The sequence below is a fragment of the Cololabis saira genome, chromosome 2, assembly GCF_033807715.1.
Source record: "Cololabis saira isolate AMF1-May2022 chromosome 2, fColSai1.1, whole genome shotgun sequence".
NCBI classification, from domain to species: domain Eukaryota; kingdom Metazoa; phylum Chordata; class Actinopteri; order Beloniformes; family Belonidae; genus Cololabis; species Cololabis saira.
In genome coordinates, this window is record NC_084588.1 from 42,022,741 (window position 1) to 42,050,575 (window position 27,835).

A 27,835-nucleotide genomic window follows, 5' to 3' on the forward strand; every position below is an offset into this window, starting at 1 on the left:
TTACATGGTTGAAACATGGAGGTAATTCGTATTACCCACATGATTTTTTTTTCTTTATGGCTAAATAAATAAATGATGGCATGATTTAAAAGTCTGAGGTTGTGTGTAATACTGAAACCTACTACAGTCAGATGATTGCACTGTTTTTACACACACAAACACAGAGGATTAAAGGAGGGGATGCTGACGTCTGCTCGTGACTGTGCGGACCTGGTTACACCACAGACGGGTGTAAACGCACGTTTCCCCGCAACGCCAGCAGTTGGACTGCAGTCCAACCAAATATATTCTATTTATATGTACCTGAGTGTCAAAGCAACGTTCGGCGAGCGTTTCACAGCCAACTGCTGCTTCAGTCATCAACTCTAAAAACGGTGCAGCATACACACCGGGACTTGTTATAAAATCTCTCGCCAGTTGTTAAAAAAAACGTAAAAAAAACTATCTACGATGTGCTTCTCCTCCAACGTTTGGCTCGGATATTGCACTCTACCGGAGAGAGCGGAGCCTCCTACAACTCTGTATCCGGATCTTCAGGCGGAGACGGCTGAGCTTGGCTCTGGTTCTTCGCTCTTTTGCGATCGTTGTCCACGTTCCACAGACGTCTCTGCAGGACCGGGCGCGGCTTCTTGGACGGAGGTCCATCGTCTGCCAGCTCCTCTTTGTCAAATTTGAGACCACGGCGTGGGCTGCTGCGTGAGGCAACGGATTTCATCTTGTTGTTGATCGTACGCAAAAACTGTGAAACAAAGGGGGGATTTATTCAAACTTTGCACTGGAATACGGTTTGACTGATTTTCCCCCCATTAAATTGGTTTGTCGAGCAAATCAAGAGCATATATGACAAATAACTACAGATATTATTGTACTGGAGAGAAATTCTCTCATACCTCTGGGGGGCTGGACTTGAATGCGTAGATGATTGGGCTATCATAAGTTGGGGTGCTTTTCCTGTCCAGCAACGAGACCTTGATGTTTTTGTGGCCGGGAAGGGGGTAACTCCTCGGGGGTCCTTTCTGCGGCTGGGGGTATGGGGACAGCGGAGGAGTTTCTCCCTGGAAGAGAAAGGAAACGGAGAGTAACTTAGTGTTCTCCAGCTTTGGTTTTTGTTGCATCCTCTTGTTACCCTTCATCATGGTTGGGATTGTTTCAACATGTGTTTTTACAGGCACTCAGGAATTTTACCTCCCTACATCTTGTTTACCTGCACCTGAGTCTTAAAGGGACTGCTGGATAATCACCTGGGGCCTCATTTATAAAAGAGAGCGAAGGATTCATACTAAAAGTGCACGTAAAGCCAAAAGCCGAAAATGGCGGGCGCAAAAAAAATCTGGATTTATAAAACCCTGTGCACGCACACTTGCACGCAATGTTCGCTTTATAAATCACAGTCCAGCTGGAAGGTTGCGCAGCTGAATTCGGCTCATATCCCGCCTTCTACACGCCCACTTTTTACCATAAATGGGCAATGCAAAGTAGTATTTGCATATGAATGAGCCTGCTGAGCATACGCAGCGGCTTCCTGCAGCCTGTTGATGAATGAGACGCATGATGAGACGTGTCGAGCCACCGTACCACTAAATTTCACGGAGACTGAGAACGAGATGTTGAGGATGAGGTGGAGGACAGGAAAACTACATTATTTGGTGGTCACAGTAAAAGTATAAATAGTATATAAATAGTATTAAATAAAGCAAGTGAAAATAAAACGCTGTGAGGCGCAAGGGCGCAATTTCCACTGGGAACAGGGAGGACATGTCCCCCCCACTTTTCAAACTCATGTTTTTGTCCCCCCACTTTTTACAGTTTAAGAACTAACGGTAGGCTCAGCCTGTAATTGCAAATCATCAAGACACTCTGCGAAGACGGGACGGGAGCCCCACTCCCCCTCCTCCCCTCAGTGCTGCTCCAGGCTGATTTATGGTTCCGCGTTAAATCGACGCAGAGCATACGGCTTAGGTTACGCGGCGACGCGCACCTTACAGTGCGCGTCGCTGCGTAACCTACGGCGTAACCCTACGGTGTAGGCTCTGCGTCGATTTAACGTGGAACCATAATTTAGACATAATTAGGCTTAACTAGTGTGTGCGTGTGTGACAGACGTGCATGGGACAATTGTGAAATACGGAATAAACTTTTAATTCCCAATTACGTAACAATTCCGTATTTCAAGGGGCGAGCCCACTCACCGCGGCTGCAGCTCCAGCAGCACCAGAGCGTCCTGACTGATGCTGTGCTTCAAACACAGAGGGACACGATCAGCGCTATTATATTATAAGTCTGATATGTGATGACATTATTAAGAGTATTACATGAATCTGGCTTCATTTCACCACCTCAGAGCCTGCGTCGCCAGTTCCCCATATCTTAAGTATGTTCCTACGGGAGGGTCAGGGTTGGCGTAGGGATACGCAGATTTTTCGGTTAGTTTTTTCTTTTTAAATCCCAACCTTTGCATAGAAGGTGGCTTGCGCATTTTCAGGCCCTGTTTTGTGCGCAAGCAAGCTTTATAAATGAGAAACACGTGGCATGAAAGGCTTGGCTCAGACGGGCCACCCAGTGCATCGGCCTGCAGTCCTAACCCTGATAAATGTGGTCTCTGCAGTCCTAACCCTGAGCTGTTGTCAGCTCTCCATTTCCTGAGACAGGCCAAGCAGGGTCGTCACCATTTTTCATTTTTAAGGTGGTGCGAGGCAGCTCTCCATCTCTCTCTTGTCTGTCTCCCAGAGCTCTTCTTCTCTTCAAAGCCCTTTTTTGTTTGACCTCTAACAGTCCTTGGGTTTCGCCCTCTTCAGATCCCTTCCTACATTGTTGTATTTGATATATCAGACTTGTTTAAATCCCTGATATTTGACGTTCCCCCTTGCTTAACTCTGGCTCCTTACACTCTTCTCTTCTTAAGGCTCAAACTTCCAGCTGAAATGTTTCCCTTACCCCAGAGTTTGGTGCAAAGCGCTTGGTGAACTGCTGCATTCGTGTGCTGTAGTCATGGTAAAAATGAATGAGAGCACCTCTCTCCCCATCTCCTGATGGCGTGTTGGGGGTCAGAATGCCATATGTGTGGTCTCCATTATCTGGAATCAACAAAATGATAAGTTACCACCACTCACAGGGTAAATATGATTCTTATATAAAGCAGGACATTTAGAGACTAAAGACTAAAGGTATTGTGGTTGACTCCTGATATGATGATTTTATGGAGAATGTTTTCTCAGTAATATAACCAAATACATTTTATTACTAGATTCAATTATATAGATGGAGAAAAACTGAGCATCTGACTTTTAATCCTACATTTTTTTACGATGAGCGGAGGATCTTACCGTTGATTTCAGTGGGAAGTGTTTTCCCAACGCTCCCTGGGATCAGCTTGTCGTCACAGTTCTGAGGACAGAAACATTTAGCTCAAAAGTAATTCTTCACACTAAACCCCAGCAGAGCCCACGTCCGAATCTCCGTCAGCTAATACAGCTGTGCCTAGCGAGCGCAAACAAGCTGAGTTTGGGAAAGTTAAAGTTAAGTTAAAGCGGGGTGGAAGTGACCGGCGGTCCCGGACAGCAGCGCCGACACCAGCAGGACCTATGATAATGCACACAACAGCACGTGACTGACGTATGTGACTGCGTGCGCTTGTTTTATGTCTCAGAGAAGGAGAGACGAGACGAGAGAGTGAGAAAAGTCTGTAATTTAATGCCCGCGGCTAAAAGCAAATGTATACTCGAATATTCACGATAGAGTCATTTTGTACATCGCACAGAGTGGAAGCCGAGATACATCGACTATACTCGATATATCGCCCAGCCCTAGTTCAAACTAAACAATGAAATAACATTTCTATTGCTGTTGTATTCTTAAATGTGTGAACGAACACATGAAAAGTAAAATTCAACTTAAAATGAATAGAACTTACGGCTTTGTTGGGATCTGGCTGAGACGTGTAGCAGGTTATCACATCGTCAAGCGTCAGCTCGGTCTGGCTTATCTGGAGAAAATATTCATTCAATTAATTCATTAATTATAGTTTACATAGTATTGCTCAGCTAGTCAAACATAAGACAGTGGTGCTGCAGGAGGAATTAGGATTCGGTAGAAGACCTGGGGACGTCAGTGAGCAGCGACAGCTGACATGTGTTCGGGTCTTCAGGTGGAGCCTCCTTGCACCGGTGCTTTGTTTAGTTCGACCCACGACACTTCAGAAAGCTAAATGCTTGATCTCTGGCGCCCCAGAGTCACACCCCTGACACCAACTCTCACTGCTCCTGGGCAGCGTAACAGCCTCCATCGCCTTGCCAACCACACGTCCACCAGCAGCTCTGAGAGTGGAGGAGGAGGGGGGAGAGCCTGGGACACCCGTCTGATCGATCAGCAACCCCCCTCCCCCCGCCAGGCTGGGCCGTGCACGCTGCCTCCTCTGCTGCCCTTCAACTCATCCATAACCTGCTTCATCCACCTCATGGCTGCCATCTCCTAGCCATCGTGTCACCAGCATGCTCTCAGACAGCCATCAACCAGGCCTAGGGATGGGAATTGATACGATTTTTCCGATTCCGATTCCATTTTCGATTCTGCTTAACGATTCGATTCTTTATCGATTCTCTTATCGATTCTCATTTGGAAAAAAGGAGAACAAACAATTTTAATATCAACTTGTTTTATATCTTTGGACAAAAAAAAGATAAACGAGGTCTTAAGACGCCCCCAGCCTTGGGCTCCTCGCTGGTGCCAGGGGGTCCCCACAAATTATTTGTAATATGAAATATGTATTTAATATAAAATAATAAAATAAATATTCTTCTGTAGAAATTAACTAAATACAACAAATTATTTTGTGGCAATTACACAAGAATGTCCAGTAACATGTTCAACGCCACAAACTTAGTCAATGCTGGTGTCATTCATCTATTCTGGCCTGATTCTCTTCCCTGCCTTGATGAAAGGAGAATCTAGCGGCTTTAACTTCTCCTATAGATGAGCAGACGAGCTGCAGCTGTGTCAGGAGCGCGCTCCGCTGTCCGCCGGAGCGCAGTTCTTCTAAAGCATGAATTATGGTTCCACGTTAAATCGACGCAGAGCCTACGGCGTAGGGTACGCCGTATGGTGCGTGTCGCCGCGTACCCTACGCCGTAGGCTCTGCGTTGGTGTAACGCGGAACCATAAATCAGCCTTACCACACGCCGGCTGACTCCGCGCTCCCAGCGCATCAGCCGGCCGGGTCCTAACAGTTTCCCCCCTTTGTTGAAATGTCCACATTGCAAGTATTGTCGCCTTGTTTTCATCCTTTTTGGTAAAATGTAACCAAACTTTCGAGCGTTTATGCCGCGTTGTCTCCGTGTTTTCCTGCTGGGCGCGAATGCGCACGTTGCGCAGCGTGCTTGGTGACGTCATTCGCGCCCACTGGAATCGATAAGGGAATCGTTTGCGAAAAAGGCAAACGATTCCAAGGAATTGAAACACTGGGAACCGGTTCTCAACAAGAACCGGTTCTCGATTCCCATCCCTGTCCAGGCCACTGACACCTCCGTAAATGACCTGTCTGTTCCTGGAGCTCCTTTTTAGAGGTGTAATTGGTCTGAACCTCTCCCGACTCCCTTATCCTCATGATTAAAGGAAAAAAATAATGATAATACATGCTCCTACTTCTATTTCTTCCCCTAATCCAAGTCCACGGACCTGCATCTTCCCAGGGAACCATCGGCCCAGTGAGGTAAACTCCCCAATGTTTATTTCGCCACAAAACTCAGGCCGGACATTATTACTTAATAGTACTTGTTACTTCCATTTATGAATGCTAATGGAGAAATGATACACCCTGCCATAAAACTAATTTCTACCCTCTGCCAGACTCTTGATCTGAAAACAAACATCCCAGCCACCCTAAAAATAATGAAAAACGCTGCAAATCAAGCTATGCAGAATCTTTATTTCTCCCCTTTAGCCAGATCAGGCTAGTGTGCTGCAAGTATCCTGCAAAAATCGTTGTATCTATTAAGTAGCGAGGTCGTCTCTGTGCAGCTGCAGAGCTGGTAGGTATAGCGGGGTAAAGGGGGCTCCATCTGGCCCTGCGGCTCAAAGGGTCTGTGCACGGCTGACTGATTCCTGAAGGTGGCCTAACATCCCCATCATGACCATCTTTCCTAATGGAAGACCTACTTTTCTGTTCTTCTCGAAATCTGAATAGGTGTTCTTCAAATATCTTCAAAGATCTTCTGCCCTTTTGAGCACCCGTCGTCTGCCTCTTAGTTCCTCTTGCAAAACTCTGTTTCAGTCTTTTCCTTTTTTCTAACTGCTCTCTTAACAATCTCCTTTCCTTTACCAACGTATTGGTCCTTGCACCCTTTTTTCTGTCATGTACCTCAAACCCCCACAGCAATGACAGCATACAGCTAAATAATTTCTTCCACCCTTTATAATCTTTCTATTGCACTCCCTCTAAATCCTGGTTTATGGTTCTGCGTTAAATCAACGCAGAGCCTACGCCGTAGGGTACGCGGCTACGCAGGAGTCTCTCCGTAGCCTGACGTGCAACTCCCAAAAAATTTAAAGGGGACCTATTATGAAAAACACGTTTTTTCTTGTTTTAACATATATAAAGTGGTCTCCCGTCACCCTGCCAACTCAGAAAAGATGATATCCCATGAAAATCTGCAAGGTCTGCTCTCCCCCGCCCGAATGAGTCCCCCAGTGTCATGTGGTTTCTGTGAGCTGTTTGGATTTGTGCATTTTCTTTACGTAAGCAAAATGCAAACCACACCCTCGGTCTCCTCCGCTGCTGAAACCACGCCCACCACCAGCTCTGTCCGCTCGCTCGAGCGTCCGCCATTGTTCAGCAGCGGTGACTGTTTGAACAGCGAGGGAGAGTAGAAATGAGGTTTTGCATCGACATTTACCCTCATAAAAGGATCAGATCCCACAGCACGGACCCGGCAACTGCACACGAGTCAGCGGTAAGTTCCGTTTTTTTTTTATGTCATTTATATTTGTCTATGAGTATGATCTTTGGATGGGCTAAGTATTTAGCTTAGCTCCGGAGCACCGGGGCTCCTCACCAGACCGGACCGTCGAGGAACTCCGGGTTCGGAGGTCCGAACCCGGAGTTCCTCGACGGTCCGGTCTGGTGAGGAGCCCCGGTGATGAGGAGCCTCCGGGGGAACCGGCGGCTCAGTACCGTAATACATTTTTCTTCTGTGGTTTCAGATCTTCCAAGCACCTGGAGCTGTTCACATTCAGAAGACGCGCGGCCCTTCCTTGAACCAGCAATAGTGCATAAATTTTATTTATATATTTTAACAATAAAGTTGCCATTTGTGAAAATTCAGTGTTGTGATTTCTTTAGAGTTAACATGATTCATTTGTCTTGTAACATAAGAAGTGAAATGATGAGGAATCGGAGTAAATAACTGTGGTGTACCTGTTTAGAATTAACTTCAATCTTCCTGTGTGAATTAGTGTGAAGACGAGGTGACTAAAGGCTGATTTATGGTTCCGCGTTACACCAACGCAGAGCCTACGGCGTAGGGTACGCGTTGATTTAACGCAGAACCGTGGACACGCTTTGCTACGCAGCAGCTGCTATTCTCCCCGGAGCGAGGCTTATTCTCCTCCCCTGCTACACGTCATTCAAGCAGCCAATCAGCGCAGAGCCTCATTATCATAGCCCCCCCCGCCCTGAAAATGAATCACAGAAAAAGGCTTTATTATCTGTAAAACTATAGACATGGCCCAGAGGCTGAATTTCTGATTTATGTAGAAAAAACAAGCCTTAGATTGTTTTTAAGACATTCAAGGCCTGTTTAAAATATACATTAAATGCCATAATATGTCCCCTTTAACTACACGTCGAGGCGACGCAGACCCAACTCAGACCGAGAGAGCTGTGATTGGTTTGCTTGGTAGCAACGCATTTCCGGTTCCAGACTGCGCCATCCCCGCCATTTTTAAACATCTTGTTGTTGTATACGGACAGAACATTATCAACATGGACCAAGTCGAGGAGCGACTCTAAACAAAGAATCAACTAGAGACAACGATAAACCATTCAGGAAAAGAACGCACCCCCCTAGCGCTCTGGGGGTACTGCACCGCGGCGAAATGGAGTGACGGAGAAGTCCGAAGGGTTCACGACAGCGTCACAGCAACGGCGTAGGCTCTACGTTGGTTTAACGCAGATGTCTTAAAAACAATCTAAAGCTTGTTTTTTCTACATAAATCAGAAATTCAGCCTCTGGGCTATCAGGCTTCATTTTTACCGCTTCTAACCTCCTTCTCTATGAGGGAGTCTGAGGGGAGGGGAGGCTATGATAATGAGGCTCTGTGCTGATTGGCTGCCTGAATGACGTGTAGGGCGTGGCGTGGAGGGCACAAAGCCTCGCTACGGCCAGAAGAGCAGCCGGCTCCGTGTCCCATGCGATGCGAGCGTCAGCGACAAAATCAATTCCATAAAGCCTGAATTACGGTCCTGCGTTAAATTGACGCGTACCCTACGCCGTACGCTGTGCGTTGGTGTAACGCGGAACCATAAATCAGCCTTTAGTTCCCTGAAGAGGGGACCGGGTCACCTCGTCTTCACACTAATTCACACAGGAAGATTTAATTGAATTCTAAACAGGTACACCACATTTATTTACTCCGATTCCTCATCATTTCATTTATGTTACAAGACAAATGAATCATGTTAACTGTAAAGAAATCACAACACTGAATGTTCACAAATAGCAACTTTATTGTTAAAAAAAGATAAAATAACATAAGTTGTATATAAATAACATTTATGCACTATTGCTGGGTCAAGGAAGGACCGTGCATGTCTTCTGAAGGTGTCGTTGAACAGCTTCAGGTGCATTGCTTGGAAGATCTGAAACCAGACAGAAAAGAAATGTACTACTACTAGAACTCCGGTGTTACCTAACGAGTGAGTGGCTCCGTTAGGTAACACTGGAGCACCGGAGCTAAGCTAAGTACTTAGCCCATGCAAAGATCATACTTGTAGACAAATATAAATAACATAAAAAAATAACGTTGCTTACCGCTGACTCGTGTGCAGTTGCCGGGTCCGTACTGTTGGTACTGATCCTTTTATGAGGGTAAGTGTCGATGCAAAACCTAATTTTTACTGTCGTCTCGTTGTTCAAACAACCACCGCTTCGGAACAATGGCGGATGCTCCTGCCGGCGGAGTTGGTTGCAGGCGTGATTTCAGCAGCGGAGGAGACCGAGGCGTGGTTTGCATTTTGCTTACGTAACGAAAATGCGCAAATATGAACGACTCGTAGAAGTCACATGACACTGGAAGGATCCTCCGGGCGGCTGTACAGACACTGCAGAATTTGGTTGCTTTACTCCTTCTCTGTGTTGGCAGGGTGAGGGGAGACCACTTTATACATGTTAAAGAAAGAAAAAACGTGTTTTTCATAATAGGTCCCCTTTAAGCCTGGTTAGATGATCAACAAATCTCCGTTAACTGCCTCCCATTCTCTGCTATCATTTGCCCGAGGCCACCTAACCTTGCTCCTGACTTCCTATTTGTCTCTCTGACGTCACCTGCATCCCTTCTTACTGCCTCCTCTTCCTCCTCCACAGCGAGAGTGTATCTGCTGCCCTGTAAACTGTGGTTTCTGTTGCTGGACTTCATCTGACTGAAGTATTGATCAATGCTTTCCTTGTTTAACACATTTTTCCCTGCTGCGTTCCAACTGTCGTCTGATTGCCACGAGGACGAACCTGAAGTATCTTATCCTGTGTGATAGTACCTTTAACCTCAGCAGCAGGGGTCTGCGACCCGGGCTCTAGAGGGCCACGCTCCTCCCTGCATGTCAGATGTTTCCCTGCCTCCACTCAACCCTGACAGACGCGGCTGCGTCATTAGCAGGGTGGTGTGATGATGCACATCACAGCGCTCCTCACCGGCCCGGCATGTATTTCACTACGTCTTCAGGCCTACGGAGCATTCTTGGGGACGCTCGCATTTACTGACACGTGCAAGGGCGTAGATTTGCATAGGGACGGTAGGGACATAACACTACCAACTTTTCAGGGGGCTCAAATTGTCCCCACCAACTCTTAAGCAACCTTATTTGCATTATATAATGAGTTCAGATATATAGGTAATTTAGATTGTCTTCCCAAATGTTGTAAGGATAGAATTGACCCTACCATTATTAAGTGAATTATTTTCATTATGTTCACTTATATTTACCCCTTTTCACTTGCTGAATTTGCCGGTCCATTTTTTTTTCCTCAAACGCACGTTTGATTGGCTGATGGTCTTAGACAAATGTTTATTTTTTGCATTCTGGATAGTTAAGAGATTATTAATAAGTACAATTAATACATTTATTGTGTATGTTAATATAATTTAAGTTATGTTCAAATATTGCAATTTAAATTGCTAATAAAATCCTGGAATATTCTGGAAGTTTTCAAAATGTTTCTTTAGTAGTTTTTGAAAACAAAGGTTTGAATCGAACCGTGTATCAGGTGAACCAATACACATGAAAGTTAGTATAAGTCAATACAGATTTATTTTGCATTGATCAGTTAGCCTATCAATTAATTAGGTTCATATTCGTGACAAATGTAGCCCTGACCCCCGTTCACCCAATCTGTTTGGTCTTATTAATGTCCCGTCCCCAGCTAAAAGTGTACATGCAGGTTATGCTGTTATATCGTCCCTAGCAATGTTGAGACCAAACCTACGCCCTTGGACACGTGTCCTTCTCAACGAAGAACATTTGTGAAATTAGAAGCGTTTGGTCTTCGTGTGGAGGTTTCAGTCCCGGAGCAGACGAGCAGACGCACTGAAACCAGGCTGGAGCTTAAAGGTGGGAACAGCGATGAGCAGATTGAATGCAGGGGTTGTTGACCCCCGACCCGCTGCACCTCAGCCCCCCCTACAGCTGAGCCATAGCAACACAATTACATTTTTGTTAAATGTGGAAGATGGTTAAAAAAAAAAAAACCTGGTCATGAATAAGTTTGTCAACCTCAGGAATGCACCTTCTGTGGAGTCCTTTAAAACAGGCCTTAAAACACTCTTCTATAAGCAGGCTTTCCCCTGAACTCTTCCCTTGACCGGTTTTATTCAAATATTTTTTTATTTATTTTTTTTATCTTTTTGCTGCCCACAACTTTTTATCTTACTTAGTAGCTAGGTTTTGTCTTAGTTTCTTAGTCTTGTTTTTAGTCTTCTTTGTAAAGTGCTCTGAGATCTGTCGTTTCAGGTGAAAAGCGCTATATAAATTGAAATTATTATTATTATTATCAACAATAAATAATGTTATTGATTGACTCCAGTGAATTTAACACTACCATCAACTTCGAAAACCAAAGAAGATCATTCAGAAATACCGTCAGCTGTCATTTCATTGTTTAGTTTTACTTTTTTTTCTATTCTATTTATTTTTCTGCTCCGTCTTATGATTGTATGTTGTATTTCTGTATGTTTTATTCTGTAAAGCACTTTGGCTCACCTAAAGGTGGCTGTAAAGGGCTATATAAATAAAGTACATTTACATTTAGAGTCTGAATTAAACCTAAATAAGGAAATAACATTTTACAATGGCGTTATTTGACAAATGACTCAACATGACTTTACATTTAATGAGGAGATGAGATGCGGTTCTGTGACCGCTAACAGCGGCTCCACCCCCCTGGATGCCTCGACTGTTGTGTTCGTAAAACGTCAAAAAAGTAAAAGTCCACTTAAAATAAAGAATCAAAACTTACACTTTTGCTGGGATTTGGCTCAGACTTGAAGCAGTTCACGACGTCGTCGAAGATCAACTTTCTCTGGGTTATCTGTGAAAGAAAAGTTAAATGACTGTCACTATGGGGTAAATCCACAAAGAACAGATTGCGCCAGCAAATAGCGCTGTGAATTGCGCCGCATTTGCGCCCGCAATTTGCCCCGCTTTAAGGTCCTATTCACAAAAGATTTTGCTCTAATTTTATGCCGGCGCAAACACGCCCATAAAGTTCTGCAGCTGAGTGCAATTTGCCCTTGTCTGAGTAAGTGAGCGGAGCTGTTTCCAGTGTTCTCCATATTTCAGCACACAGATTGGTCCATAATGAAAACTGCAGAGAGCACAATAGCCTCAACTTTCACGTATTTGTACTTCTAGTATTTCGCAGATAGATAGATAGATAGATAGATAGATAGATAGATAGATAGATAGATAGATAGATAGATAGAGAGATAGAGAGATAGATAGATAGATAGATAGATAGATAGATAGATAGATAGATAGATAGATAGATAGATAGATAGATAGATAGATAGATAGATAGATAGATAGATAGATAGATAGATAGATAGATAGATAGATAGATAGATAGAGAGATAGATAGATAGAGAGATAGATAGATAGATAGATAGATAGAACTTTATTCATCCCCAAAGGGAAATTCAATCGTCCAGCAGCTCATCAAAACATAAACATAAAAATCAACCACACTTCCATTCAGATAATAAAAGCACATTCATAATATTAAAATAAACATGAAATATAAGGTTTTTAAACAAATATCATGTAAAGTGCAAACTAAAATATAGACCAGTTGTGGCAGAGGTGAGTGTGTGAAACTGAGTTCAGGACGAGTTAAACAGTCTTATTGCTGTGGGGACGAAGGATCTCCTGAACCGCTCCGTGCGCAGTGAGCGGAGGCTGCGGACCCGACCGCTGCAGCTCCTGCTCCTCTGTGGCTCCGGGATGCTGTGAAGAGGGTGTCTGCTATTGTCCATTATAGCACTCAGTTTGTTCAGTGTGCCCCTCTCCACCACAGATCTTAGCGGGTCCAGACTCCTGCCCAACACTGAGCCCGCTTTTTGACCAGTTTGTTCAGTCGCCTGGTGTTTTTGATTGCAAGGCTGCCCCCCCAACACACAGCAGCAAAAAAGAGTGCACTGGCCACCATCGTGTGGTAGAACATAGCCATCATCTCCACACACACATCAAAAGACCTCAGTGTCTGTATGACATAAGCTAATGAAATGTCAAATGTTAAGAGGCTGTGCGCATTTACGCACAAGGCACAGCACCAGTAACCTCATTAACACTGGATCGGGATCAGATCAGGATCTAATGGTAATTCATGTTCTTTGTTTTGCTACACACTACACCTACAGGTCAGCTGTTAAACACACACATTCTAGATTTATATGTTTATATGGTGGAATTGTTTGTAATAAAGCAGCCCCTTAAGTATGGATGAACGCTCCGTCCTGTTACTTTTATTTTTAAATCCAAGATAAGTCCACAACCCAACTTGATCTGACTGTCTACAGTCATGTCTGAATGTAGATTTCACCCTTAATATCATGCAGTATCACACAGGCTTGAATGATATTGAAGAGAGAGAGAAACAGAGACAGACGGGGAGTGAGGAGAGAGTTTGCGCGCAGTTAATACACGCTTCGAAAAGATGGTATTTACTCCACTATTTTTGCGTGTGGCAAATAGCGCTGGCCTTTGTGAATTAGACGGTTTTTGCAATGAGGCTTATTTGCATAGAAAGGGGGCAATTTTGCGCCGAATGTATGAATATTACCTAATTTACATGCATGCAAATGGCACAGGCGCAAAATGCCACTATTTACTTGGCAGCGCAGTTTGTGGTGCAATTCGCCCTTTGCGGGTGCTTTGTGAATTAGACGCTCTCTTTTTGTGTCATTTGCACCGGTTTAGCGGCCGCAAAAGCCGCGCAATCCTTTTGTGGATTTACCCCTATATGTCTTATTCTAGCCCAACTAGAAATTGTGCACCATCTTAAGGGGATAAAGTACAACATTTAATCAAGGAGATCTTATTTTAGTTTGAGGGACTTCCATTCCATCCATTAGTTTGCACTTATCCCTGTTTGGGTCATAGGGCTAAAGACTGCAACACAAAGCGCCACTCTGGGCCGCCTCGGAGGAAAGATGGGCGTTGTGAAAGAACCTTGGAAATATCTTTAATCGTGGGTCCAAACTGATTGTCCCACATCATACGATGTGAGTCATGCGATGAAAGACTGCATGATATAGTGTCCTGATAGAACCAGAAATCCTACAACTCTGTGAAGGCATTGCAAGTTATTGCACATATTGTGTGTACATGGAGGCTGGGTTAGATTACAGTATTGCAACTACAAGGCTGCATTAACACCAACGGTGTGACAGATCTGGGAAGGTCCTTTCAGGGTAGGCCTTGTTGAACCACATTCTGCATCCCTCCCCACAGGAGACGGGTCCAGGGACTGAGCTGGCCTGCCTGCAGTCCAGCTCTTTCACCAACAGAAAACATTTACAGCATCATGAAATGAAAAGTCTGGGAACAAAGGTACTGTGGAGCAGCCGGAGTCCTGCAGGAGACCAAGGTGGGACCACGGCCCTCTCCTTTCAGGAAATGGCAAAATGTCTCATTGTCAACATCTGATATGTTCTTTTATGTTCTATTGGGAGTAAGAGATAGGGGTTTTAGATTTTTAAATCAACTGCATTCTGTTTGTATTTACATTTTACACTGCCTCCTAACTTTCCTAGGATGTTGGTTATATCTTCCAAAGTTGGCCCCTTCTCCCAAATCATGACGGGAACCACGTTTCCTCCGCTGCTTATTTCGTAAAGCATTTTTAGCAGCTGTAAAAACTACTCTTGAGTGATTTATCCTCATTTTGCGTTGACCGCAGCTCACACTGATGATGAAATCCTACATCGTTTGGCATCAGATACGGCTACGATACGAGGGGGGCAATAGTCCCACCCTGTGAGTGTACCTTCTTTATGTCTAAAGGAACGATTGAATAGACCCAAGATGGGCAGTCTGAGGTTTTACGACGTTATAAGACTGCAGAAATCATGCGGTGTATAGCATCCTGAACCACTTCCACCGTGGACGACCAGCAGGTCAACTCCGAGTGCTTCTTGGATGGCTGAATGTGTCACCTCATCTCTAATGAAGATCTTTAAACTCCTCCACGGGAGGAGACACCTCCCTCCCAACCCAGGGAGGACACTCCGGTATTTTGCGACTGAGAACCACGGTCTCAGATGTGGAGGTGCTGATTCTCATCCCCGTTGCGTCACACTTTGCTGCTAAAGAGCTGACACTCAGATGAAACCTCGACAGTGTGGCTGTGTGTAGAAACTCTCTCCATAAAAGTGGTGAACAGAATCCCTGACGAAGGGCTACCCTGATGGAGACCAAGTCTCACCTGGAATAAATCTAACTATCTAAGTCTGTATTCTCAAACTCAAAGTTTCCTTTGATACTCGCAACTTCAAATTGTTGAGTGTGATAGAAAAGAGAACAACCCCTTAACTAAAATCAGTAGAGAATCTAAAATATTTATAAATCCTCAGAATAATTATTTCTACATGAAAATAAGACTTGCATTCGTTGTGATCTATTTTAAAACTTTGAACCTAACATGCAGGGGAACGGCAATGTTTGACACAACAGCAATAAGAATACATACAAAGGGCAGATGTATATCTGTTTTAGGAGTAAAACTGTGGAACTCATTAGATAACGACCTTAAACTAGCAAATTCAATAAAAGCATACAAGATATTATTCAAAGCAAAGGTAATGGACACATATATAGGAGCACAATAAGCAAACAAAGAATAATGCACACATGCATGAGATAAAATGACAACTTAAATTGGTTTTGTCAGTTTCCTTAGCATCTTTTCACTTTCTGTTTTCAGAGCTATCATTATTATTATTATTATCATTATTATTATTATTATTATTACTATTATTATTATTATTTTGTGTAGACTTATGATACTTCATTTGTTCTTTTTGTATATTCTATTCTGTTAAAAGGTGGGCAAGATAAGCTTTATGCTTCAAGCCCAGACCTTTTCGGTCAAATAATCACAATGTTGACCAGGAAAAAACCTGTGTTATCTTGTTTGTTGGTTTTTGTTTGTTTGTTGATTGACCGAAATAAATATTAACTAACTAACTAACTGAAGTGGCGGTGTGAGCCCACCTTGGCCGTGTCGTAGATGGCACAGAGCAGCAGCTGGTCCAGGTCGCGGTTCTCCAGGAGGTTCGTGTGCTGGACTAAGGCGTGCTCCAGACACGTCCAGATGTTGTGCTTCAGGTCCTCGGAGATGCCCAGCTCAGAACACCGCTCCTTCAGACGCATCTCCATCAAAACATAAAACTGAGGTAAAAAAAACAAAGCGAAGATGGATCGTCAGAAGCTGGAGCATTGAAAGGCGACGGCAGCTTTGATTTTAAACGTCTGACGAGCAGGCTCACCCTGGAAAAAAATACTTTGAAGCTGTTGTATCTCTCAGCTTTGCTCATGGCAGAGGAGGAACCCCGCTGCACGCTGGGAGACGAGCTATTCTGTAAAAGGTCGTTCATCTCACCGTGTTCTGGCAAAAACAGAACGGAGGAGAGTCTTTACCATGACAGTGATTTTGTTACAACTCTGACTTTCAATAAAAAAATCAGGACAACATGGGAAATGCAATAAATACAAGAAAGAGTTGATGAAATATAAGATTTAACAGTAAATATAAATAAATTTTTCTATTCCAGGCCTGCAATACGTTTTTAAAATAAAAAAAAGTTACTATGTGGGCAGTTTAGTGATGTAAAGGGTTGTTTTGTGCTCCTGGCGAAGGTCATTTACACCTGTGATTCATGCAACATTCATGCACAAACGTACGCATCTGCATGAAGCAAAATATCAAACTACATTCTTCACAAATGATGAAGGTGCGACTGAAAAGACAGACTGAATCACCAAGAGAGAACAATGATACTGCTGCACCCCTCTAGACAAGCTCGCAGGAAGAAAAGGACAAAATAACAACTGGAACGACTCCTCAGCCGGCCTCCGTAATGCCACAGCACCTCCTGAAGCTTTGGCCGATGAGACAGGACGACAGTTTGTTATTTTTTTTTGGGGGGGGGGGGGTTGTTGCAGGTCTGACACAATGTCGTCGTTCATACTCTTTACAAGTCATTTGTTGCGGTTATAAAGTTAAGCTTCATCAGTCAGTTCACACCTGCTGGTTGATCAGACTCTGTTCTCGGCGGGGGATCTTCCTGCTGCGTCAGAGGCCTCACCTGGAAATGACACAGAGGATTCCTTCAAAGCGAGTCATGTCATGACAAACAGGATTCATCGATGCAGAGTTTGTTGTTGCCCACCTGCTCCCAGGTTGGTACGGGGCCCTTGGCTTTGACGTCCTCCCACAGCTTTGAGTTCCTGGCCCAGGCAAAGCTCTCCAAAATGTCTGTTTCCACTTGTAAAAGCATTTTGGCCACAGGATGTAAAAGGCCAAGTCCGCCCACCACCTGTCCAATCATCTGTCGGGTCATCGGGAGGAGAAACAAACAAAAAGCAGCAGAGGTTTTTAAAAAACTGGAAATCAGAAAACCCCCCAGCACCCAAACAGTGGATTAATGAACTTGGATCATATGGTACTCCAGAAAAAATATTGTTTTCCGTTAGAAAAAAACCTAGAGACTTTGACCTTATTTGGGGACCTTTTTTGGATTTTTTGCTTTTAATGGACTAATGATCTGAATCATCGACTATATTAATGAATGTGTTTACACAGGACTTGATTATTTAATTTATTATTCATTTTTGTTCTAGTATTGATAGACATATGTTTAAATGATTTTGAATGATGTAATCTATTGACCATATGAGGGAGGGAAGGGGAGAGGGTGTGCTGTTGTTTTTTATTTTTATTTACTTTTTTTTAAAATTATTATTATTATTATTATTATTTATTTATTTTGGTTTAATTAATGTTATGAAAAGTAAAAAAAAGGGGGGGGAAATATTGATAATTATATTGTTATTGTAACTCTTATTTCTTTTTCTTTTAATGCCCTCAATAAAGACATCTATACAAAAAAAAAAAAGCAGTAGAGGTTATCCCCGAACAGATTTTCTCAGCGTTTTTTCTCTAGCAAGCTTGAAAACATACTTTTGGGAAGGAGTGTGCTGGTAGTTGGAAGATCTGCAGAAGCGTGGAGAAGCTGCTTGGCATTTGGGCGGATCTTACAGAGATCTCCAGACAGCAGGTCACCAGATGGCGTTGGAAAAGATCCTCCTCTAAGGTCATCTGCAAAATACAGCCAACAGACAAGGACAAGTGCTTTACTTCATATCAAAAGTGTCTCTGTGTTCCTCCTGATGCATGGCCCAGAGAGGCACCAGGCCTCGACTGCAGCTCTGGCTGTGGCCACAAGGGGGCGGGACACTCACCGAGACGCCACTGACACCCTTTATTTTATCCTCTCGCCTGAGAAGAGGCTCCAAGATCTGGTAGTAGCGCTCCCTGGTCAGGCGGCAGCACTTCTCTGCCAGCCCTGTTGACAGTATGACACAGATTGATGTGTGACGGATGCCATTCACCGGCATTTGAGAGAGCAAGGACCACTGGATCCTTTACCTCTGGCGTCCTTGTTCTCCCTGATCTGGTGCTGCAGAAACACATCCAGCATGTGGCTCAGTCTCTCCTCCGTTTTCTCTGTCGGATCATTTGGGCACTTCCTGCATTCAAGAAAGAACATGAAGAAAAACATATTGGTTGGAAAACAGTCCCAGCATCTTTCACTGTCGTAACAACTTTAATGAGGAATTGACTGAAATATAAATTCAAATATATGAATAACTTATTTCTCCTTCATTTAATTACACGGAAACCCTTCCATTATTAATAAAAACTACACCTTTTATGCCTTTTATCAAAACAGCATTTGTCATATACAGACAGTGACTTATGAAGCTGAGAAAGTAAAGTAACGTAGTGTTAATTAAACTCGGCTCCAGTTAAGCTTGTCATCCCATGGAAAGCTGCTTCAGGATCCATGAGCTCTGTGTGATCGCAGCACCAACCTGAATAAATGGATCAGACGCTCACTGGGACCACACTTGGGCTCTCCAACGTCAGTGTGAGGCGTGGTTGCCATAACGACTGCACAATTGCACAGGAGGAATTGACTGGACACCTGAACAATGAAAGAGAAGATGAAATATGCACGAGTGAATTAACACTAAACAGACCAGAAGGACAAATACCTGTGCAGTTATAGTATCTGTTATCATGTTGATATGCCACCAGTCAAATGTATGTTGATCAAGGAGCATTAAAGGAACACCGTTCAAAAAATAGTAAACATTTTAGTACCAGTTACATGGAATTGGATGGAAAACACATGAAATATTATTACTCCATGTCGATATCTTTGCCAGGTATTGATGTGCGGATCAATACTGGAATATCAATACGTCCGATACCCAGTGGTGGACAGTAACGGAGTAAATTTACTTGAGTACTGTACTTAAGTACATATCCAGAGGATTTGTACTTTACTTGAGTATTAGATTTCTTTGGTATTTATTACTCTTACTTGAATACATTTCCAAGAGACTTTTCGTTACTTTCAGGTCTGCTCTTTTTTCTTCTTCCCTAAAATCCTATTGGACACAAGCTGTTTTTGTCAAAGGAGGAGACCTATCACAGTGCACGCTCTCCACTGGGATGTACGTAAAGCGGAAATACGTCAAGCCTCCTCAAAACGATACCGCCAAAGTAGCCTGCGTTTGTCAAGACAGAGCCGCAACAAGTCAAGACAGAGCCGCAACAAGTCAAGACAGAGCCGCAACAATGGCTACGCCTGCGTCAGGAGAAGAAAGACAATCCGCTGAGTCGTCTGAGTCTGATAATGAGCCGGACTCGGAGCAGGGACTTTCACAAAATCCTTGGCCGTATCTTAACTCAATGTTTGAGTTCGACCGAGTAAAAAACGAGGGCACAGACAAACCACAGACATTTATTTTCAAATGTTTGTGTCTGCCGAAGCAGAACTACCTCTCTGCTTTCAACAACTCAACATCGAATTCTCAGAAACAAGAGTTAAAAGATCCTTAAATTAATTTAGAAAAAATATAGTAATTTACTGATGTGGAAAATAAGAAATTTACTCTTACTCTTACTTAAAGTAAATTTAAAAGCATTTACTTTTGGATACTTAAGTACCTTTAAAAGCAAGTACTTTTCTACTCTTACTCGAGTAATATTTTGACTGAGCTACTTTTACTTGTAACAGAGTAAATTTTGACCAGTAGTATTTGTACTCTTACTCAAGTACTGGGGTCGAGTACTCTGTCCACCTCTGCCGATACCAGATCTGTATGCTCTAAAATCAATTCTCAAACTAAAATATCAATACTTTTGATACTTCAGTCATTTGTGGGAATGTATATCATTAACAGGAACACGGTGGAAAGTAACTAAACTATTCAGATTTTGTCTAAATTACATGCTGCTGGTAGGAACTACTTTTTTCATTTAAATTTTTATAGTTGTTCTTATTTTTGATTATTACTCTCTTATTTTTTTTAATGGATCTATTATTTTACTTAGCATCTTTTTTAGTGATAACCCATTTTTCAAACACTGGTTTTTCTGTTGTTGTAACAGCTCGGCCGCTACCTCAGTATATTTCTGACTTTAAAATAAAAAGCTAAATAAGTGACTCTGATGTCTTGTATTCTTCAGCTATATATAAAATATACCTTTTTTTTTTTTTTTTTAGATTTACCGGGCACATTAGGTGTATTTGCCCAATGTATCGGTATCGAACAGGTACCAGCCGGAATTTTACTCAATATCGGATCGGAAAGGAAATCAGTGGTATCAAACATCACTAATGTCGCGTAGGTAGGGCGTGAAAAAATCAAGCACACCCCATAATTCAGTCATTTGTAGAACCTCCTTTAGCAACAAAATCCTTAGGTGATCATTTTTTGTATGATGTTGGGTCTTTTCCACATTGTTAGTTTTAGTGGACTTTGACTGATCCACTGAAACATTTTCCAATAAACTAATCCACCTTATTAAACTGTACTGAACGACTTGATTTTCTTTGTTTTTTAGTCATACTGTTGTACAGTCGGTGATTTGTCGTTTTGCACCTAAAACAAAAACCAAATCCTGACCCCCTCCATGTTAAGTGTTAGTAACTGTATGTTATGCCTGGCCTGAGCCGTCTGTCAGAAGGATGATGTTACCGTCCTGTTCAGATACAACTTTGCACTAAAACCGGTGACGGCTGTGCCTCCCTGGTCCTTTACTTTCATCGTTCTACCATTACTTATGCTTTCTCTTGTTCCTAAGACACCTGTGGTCAGCTACCTCGAAGACAGACTTCTCATGTGCCCGACTGTTTTTCTCTCTGCAGATCAACCTGGTAAGATCATTATTACGGCAAACTAGTTTTGAGGGAGTAGCTTGACACTGCTGTAAGACAGTTTTAAAAGATCTGGATTCTCACTTGTCTTCTGGCTGGTTAGGGTTGCCGCCCCGCCCCAACGGCGCTGTGTTGCTTTAACGCTGCTCATCATTACTGTCTTCAGTCACTGACCTTGACACATGAGGGTGAGGTATTTAGTTTCATAATGCTTATAAACGTACTCAGGCTGGCGTTTACTCGGCAGCATCGACTCTTATGATTCCATAATCGTTCTTCCCCGTAGCCAAGTTGAGCCTATCAGTTTATTTTTTCACTGCCAGCATATAAAATAAAGAGCTGTTCTTGTTTTTTTAATTCACTCACGAGACAGCGGCTGCGCTACTTGGCCTCATGCACCAAAGGAGCCTTTCCAAAATAAAGCTAATTCGTCCGGTATTCTATATAAAGACTGGCAGGAGACCGAGTATTTTGTGATCCTCATCAAGGACTTGTACGGTAGTCCACAGCTTCAGCATCACTCCACTGCTGTGGAGGTTAAAAAGACAAGGAGCTTCAAGTGTCGTCGTAACTGCATGTTAGATGGCTTGAATTCCAGATATTTAAAACTAGAAATGTCCCGGTTTAAATATGTACAACTTCTACGGCTCAAAACCAGGAATCATCCAGGGCAGCGGCAGCAGCATTAACACGAGCCATGCTTTATTCAGCAGGAGCCTCTTGATCTTATAAAAGAGACCCTGAATTTGTTGTGTATTACTGCAGAACACCGGCATTGTCTTGTTTCATTGATCTTTGCCAAGCCAAACCCCAGCTATATTAAACCAGATATGATTTCCACTCTCTGACGAATACTAGTCATGTAAACTGCACATTAATTTTGTTTAACATTATTTTTAAGTGCATTAAGACCTGGCGGAATCTTAGATATAAAACTAATCCACAGTTTTTAGGTCATATTTGTGATTTATTTGTTGTCACTGAATGTTCTTTCTTTTTTTTATTATTATTATCATGTACAGCACTTTGGTCAGTAATATCTCTGTTTTAAATTGTATTTATAAATACCGGTACATTTTACTAACTTACTTACATACTCTGCAGCCAATTGAGTACAAAATGTCAGCGCTGCATTTTATATGAATGCTGGAGTAACTGCTAAGTAACTAATGGGCAGGAACCGATTACAGGCCCCTTTTTCACTGAGCAGTTCGGTCCGGTTCGGGTTAGAATGCCATTCAAGCTGAATTACCACGCAGTCAAACTTCTTTCCAAGAAATGCAGGTTTACCTAATCTGCTGCCACTCCCTGGAAAGTTTCCTAAGATATAACAAAAAGCCCCAAACTATACTATTAGTATTGTTACTATACTATATTATACTGTATCACTGTATACTGTATCACATGGACATTTATAGGCCAATTGCCCTTGCCAGTATCCTGTCTAAGGTGCTGGAAAGAATTATTTTAAATAGGATGGAAATGTATGTTTTAACTACCGACAATCAATTTGGGTTTAAAAGAAAACACAGTACTGATTTATGCATCTATGCCTTAAAGGAGATAGTTACTAAATATCAAAGTCAAAACTCTTCTGTGTTTCTCTGCTTCATTGATGCCTCTAATGCATTTGATAGAATCAACCATGAAAAATGATTTGTCAAATTACTTGAGAGAGATGTTCCTAAGTATATTGTTAGAATTCTTATGTATTGGTATGCTCAGCAAACATTCCAGGTCAAGCTGGATAATATTGTCTCTGCTCCTTTTCATGTGGGCAATGGGAGGAATTTTATCTCCTATTCTTTTTAATGTATATATGGATGACCTTTCAAGACAGTTAAATGAATGTAAAACAGGCTGTATTGTGGGAGATCATGTTGTCAATCATCTCATGTATGCTGATGACCTTGTTGTACTCCATATACTGCTGGGTTACAACAACTGTTAAGAATATGCACACAGTATGGCAGGAAATTTGATATTAACTATAACGCCAAAAAAAGTAAGGTCATGGTCGTGAGATCTAGAGAGGACAAGAAGTTGTTTTTTCCTGCCTTCCACCTTTCAGATGGTTCTTTGGATATGACTAAGGAATTGAAATAACTTGGGCTTGGACTTCTCAGATGATCTTATGGATGACATTGACATCCGCCGTCAATACTGTAAAATATATGCACAGGCCAATACTTTTTTATGTGTTCTACAAATGTTAAATGTGCTCTGTTTGGGGCTTATATCACCCCGTTACAGTACAGCTAATCTCTGGTCTTCTTACAAAGTGAAAAGTATGCAGAAGCTTAGAGTGGCATATAATGATGCCATGCGGTTGCTGCTCCGTGTTCCTAGGTGGCACAGTGCCAGCCAGTTATTTGTGTCCTCTAATGTACCAACATGTCAGGCACTGTTATGAAAGCTAATGTTTAATTTTATGTGTCGACTGGATATGACAGAAAATAGCATCATTATGGCCTTAACCAGCCCTATGATGGGCTATCGGTTCACATCCAGGCTTCCAAAGCACTGGCATGATAGCTTGCAACTTTTTTCTGTAGTGATGACATTTTTTTTTGTTTTTTTTTTTAAGTATGTAATGGTTGTGTTTGTGTATGTTGGATGTGTGTGGACCTTCTGAGTCCGTAATAAAGATGTATTATTATTATTGTTATACTATACTATACTATTGTTTAGGCTTTTATTCAACTGAGAATTATTATTTCTTATTATTATTTTCATTATCATTTTCTTTAGTGGCCAATTATGTTGCATTTAGAATTTAAAAACTTAAATAAAGGATTGTCTGCATATTACTTCATAGGCCAGGCTTTAAAGGGTTATTTATGGTAGCAGGTAGGGTTGGGTTGGGTATATATCGATTCACAAAAAAAATGTTTTCCCTGGCCTGGGCCATACGATCACTAAATAACTCATAGCTGGTGAATACCTCCCCTCATGAACACTACCTCGGACTGTTGCACCTATCACCATCTATTGCTGCTGATTTTACTGCTGTATTATTGTATTATTATTGTGTACTGTGGGTGTGGAGATCCTGTATGGTTGTGTGGGTGTGTGTGTGGGGGGGTGAGTGAGGTTGGAGTGAGAAGTCTATGTATGTCTGGGGGGATGTCTTGTCCGTCATACATTGTATTTATTAGTAGTTTTATTTATTTTATTTTATTTGAAAACACTGATCGGAGTAGCAGCTTAAATGTTGTGTTGATACACTGTATGTAATACAATGACAAATAAAGCTTCTATTCTACAAGGAGCCTCCACTACAAGTCTTTCCAAATAAAGTCTTGAGACTTGACTTTATTTCCTTGACAATTTTTGTCATTTCAAAAATTGGGAAAAACAAGGCAAACTGGAAAACATAACAAATATAGAAACCTGATACATTGCTGTCAATAAAATAAAAATTCTAATTTTTTAAATATTTTTACATGCTGAATAAAATACCTTCAGTAAGTTATAAGCCACAACTCTCCCATCCCTTCTCTGCACACAGACTCTCACACTAAATTGATTAGAGAATCATCTACCATAATAATAACAATAAAAAAGTCCGCAAAATAATTTACAATATTATTCAAACATCATGATTGAAACCAGGGCTTGCATCAGTAGTGGAGGATGGAAACAGCTGCACAAGCTGTAGTGTCAAGCAGATTGCTGCAACGTTTTTATTATATCCAGTTTTAATGTGTAACTTCAGTGGATGACTTCTGTTTCTCACACAAACATTACCTCAAACTACCAGATGAATCGCTCTTGTTTATGTTTAAAGCAACTCGGCCACGTGGTCACCGCCTGCAGCACGTGAAGAAAGTTTTTACCGCCAGTCGAATGTTTTCCAAATAAGGGGGCGTTCTGCGGGAGCTGTTAGCACCGCGAGGCAGCCGTCCAATCAGAGTTGACGTTGCTAACTGCGCCACTGCAAACCATGCTGCAAACGAGAAGGCTTCAGCTCTGAAGTACTTTATTCAGATGTTCCATACACACACACACACACACACACACACACACACACACACACACACACACACACACACACACACACACACACACACACACACACACACACACACACACACACACACACACATATATATATATATATATATATATATATATATATATATATATATATATATATATATATACATACACATACATACACACATTTACACACGGTTCTAGAAATTGAGGCGTTGTTATTTTCTTTTCATAACTTTTTCTTAAACCAGAAGATGTGAAAGTGTCAATTGTAAATGAGGATATTCATCAGTGGAAAAAAGTAAACTCCTCAATATTCTCAACTTTGCAAACACACTTAGTGTAACAAGGGGGGGTTTATCTTTCATAGTATATAAGATTTGTTCTAAATATGGATTTAAAACCTTTTCAAACAGTAATTTATATGTCAGTAACAGGGTTGACGAAACACACATGCATGTTTATTATAAGTGGAAAAAAAAAAAAAAAGTAAGATAGCCTGAGATGGCACGGCACATTTTTCTGAGAGGTAAGGATCTACTTCATCAAACAAGGGGCTTAAAAACTTTTAAAACAGTATTTTGAAAATCAAACATTAAAAATGAGAAATGGCACGTTTTCGTATAATGACCCATATATATATATATATATATATATATATATATATATATATATATATATATATATATATATATATATATATATATATATACACACACATAGCCTATATATATATATATATATATATATATATATATATATATATATATAATTAGTATAAAAATCATAAAAGCAGTACACATAGGACAATTACATGACATGCCACAGTAATCACACATTAAAAGCAGTTCTGTAAAGGTGAGTTTTGAGATGGGAGTTGAATATTGGGGAGTTCTGAATATTGGGAGGTCTGTACAGTCACGGATGTGTGATTAAATGTGTCACGGATATGAGATTTAACGTTTATTAATCACGCCGACACTGAACACAACCCCGTTTGTATAACAGTTTAAACACGTTTAAGCATCACTTAAATCACGCCAGCCATCATTACGTGTTAGAAAAGGGACACTTTCTACTGACTACAAGTTTCGATTTCAACTTTCCTTTCCAGCCCCAAAACCTCTGCCATGTTCCCCTTTTCTTAAAGCGTGTACTATACGGTCGTTCACGGTCTTGTAATTCAACGTTAATAACAAGTCATCGCAACTGTTTTAAGTCGTCCAGCATATAATCACGTATCTGAGCTCAGGAGGTTCGTAGAAGTTGTTCTTACCTGGACTTTTAAAGGCGGAATCAGCGCCAGATCCTGCAGAATGAGACAGTCCGGGCTCTCATCCGGGGGGCGTGGCCAGCACCGTGACGTCATCAGAGGGCGTGGCCTCGGCAGTGTGTTGGTGGCGGTGTCGTGCCAAAAAGTGATTGCCTGCCAGAGTCTGATTTCTCCCCTGAAAATGGGTCTTTTTACCTGCCAAAAATCGATTGAAGGCCAAATAAAGTCAATGAAAGGTTGTTTCTGCCTAAATATGATTTGATCTCATTCTTGAGCTTCATAATATAAACACTAGAGCTCACAGGATTGCTTTAAACTCTTTTAAACGACCATTACAAATATTGTCCTTTACTGAATTAAATGGTTGCTAATCAATAATTCCGCCAATTAATTAGCCTGCCTGAGTTTCACCTGCCCTTATAACCAGTACTCGAGTTGTAAACAAAAACATCAGGGGGGATGGTGGATTTTATCATATGGGGACAGATAATTTGTGCTGATTACAAATAAAATAATATATTACAAATAATAGCACTGACCAAAACACCTGCAGAAATACTGCAGGATTGACATAGCAGCAGGTTAAATGCAGCCTTCTGTAAGCTTTAAATATCCACTGGGCTTACATCAAATACATCAAAACACAACAATAAAAACAGTTTTCTGAACTTATCAATATGACTCTGTCCTTTACAGGATAAGTAAAATGGATCACTGCAAAAACTCAAAATCTTAACAAGAACATTTGTCTTATTTCTAGTTAAAATGTCTCATTTTAGTAAAACAATCTCATTACACTTAAAACAAGACTCATAACTGGAAAAAAACAACAATTTTCACCAGTTTCAAGTAAATTTTTATTTGAAATAAGTAGAAAAATCTGCTAGTGGAACAAGATTTTTTTGCTTGTAATAAGAAGATAAATCTTGTCCCACTGGCAGATTTTCCTACTTATTTCAAGTGAAAATTTACCTGAAACAGGTGAAAATTGTCACATTTTTCTGGTGTTATTTTTCTGGTGATGACTCTAAATGTTGAAATAGCAGTAAAACCACATTCATTGATGAAATTATATAAGGGATGGAAAGGGGGGGTGATTTTGATTATTATTTCAGGGGGGGGGCATCCCCCCTCAACTCGAGTACTGCTTATAACATTATGGACCCGATTTACTAAAGGTTTGCGTGTGTAAAAACGTGTGCAAACTTGACATCACCCGCAAACCAAAGTGCCAGCTGATCTACTAACAGCGTGCAAAGAGGACTGCGTCTCTCAAATGCGCAAAATAGCACACGCTATTCATTTAGTACTTTTGCCCTGATGAATAATCAATATGGGGCGTACCCACCA

At 41.7% G+C, this 27,835-nt stretch overlaps 1 protein-coding gene across 1 annotated transcript; it reads right to left on the bottom strand.

Annotated features, from left to right (window-relative positions):
• Positions 1 to 511: 511 nt before the first annotated feature.
• LOC133456628 (retinoblastoma-like protein 2) lies at positions 512 to 25,068 on the bottom strand. The gene is made up of 15 exons (XM_061735142.1): positions 24,964 to 25,068; positions 18,857 to 18,969; positions 18,411 to 18,511; positions 18,224 to 18,327; positions 17,943 to 18,080; positions 17,152 to 17,310; positions 17,007 to 17,067; positions 16,249 to 16,367; positions 15,974 to 16,150; positions 11,721 to 11,792; positions 3,911 to 3,982; positions 3,324 to 3,384; positions 2,935 to 3,074; positions 891 to 1,055; positions 512 to 739 (listed from the first exon to the last, which is right to left on the bottom strand). The coding sequence occupies exons 2-15, from the start codon at positions 18,928 to 18,930 to the stop codon at positions 512 to 514; spliced, it is 1,671 nt and encodes a 556-aa protein (XP_061591126.1). The 5' UTR covers positions 18,931 to 18,969; positions 24,964 to 25,068.
• Positions 25,069 to 27,835: the final 2,767 nt, after the last annotated feature.

Excerpts from the sequence above, each read along its gene's own strand:
- LOC133456628 (XM_061735142.1), bottom strand. The coding sequence starts at position 18,930 with ATGGCAACCACGCCTCACACTGACGTTGGAGAGCCCAAGTGTGGTCCC. Across the intron at positions 11,793-15,973 it reads CCATCTACGACACGGCCAAG|ATAACCCAGAGAAAGTTGAT; the intron begins GTGGGCTCACAC and ends TTTCTTTCACAG. Across the intron at positions 1,056-2,934 it reads GCTTTGCACCAAACTCTGGG|GGAGAAACTCCTCCGCTGTC; the intron begins GTAAGGGAAACA and ends TTTCTCTTCCAG.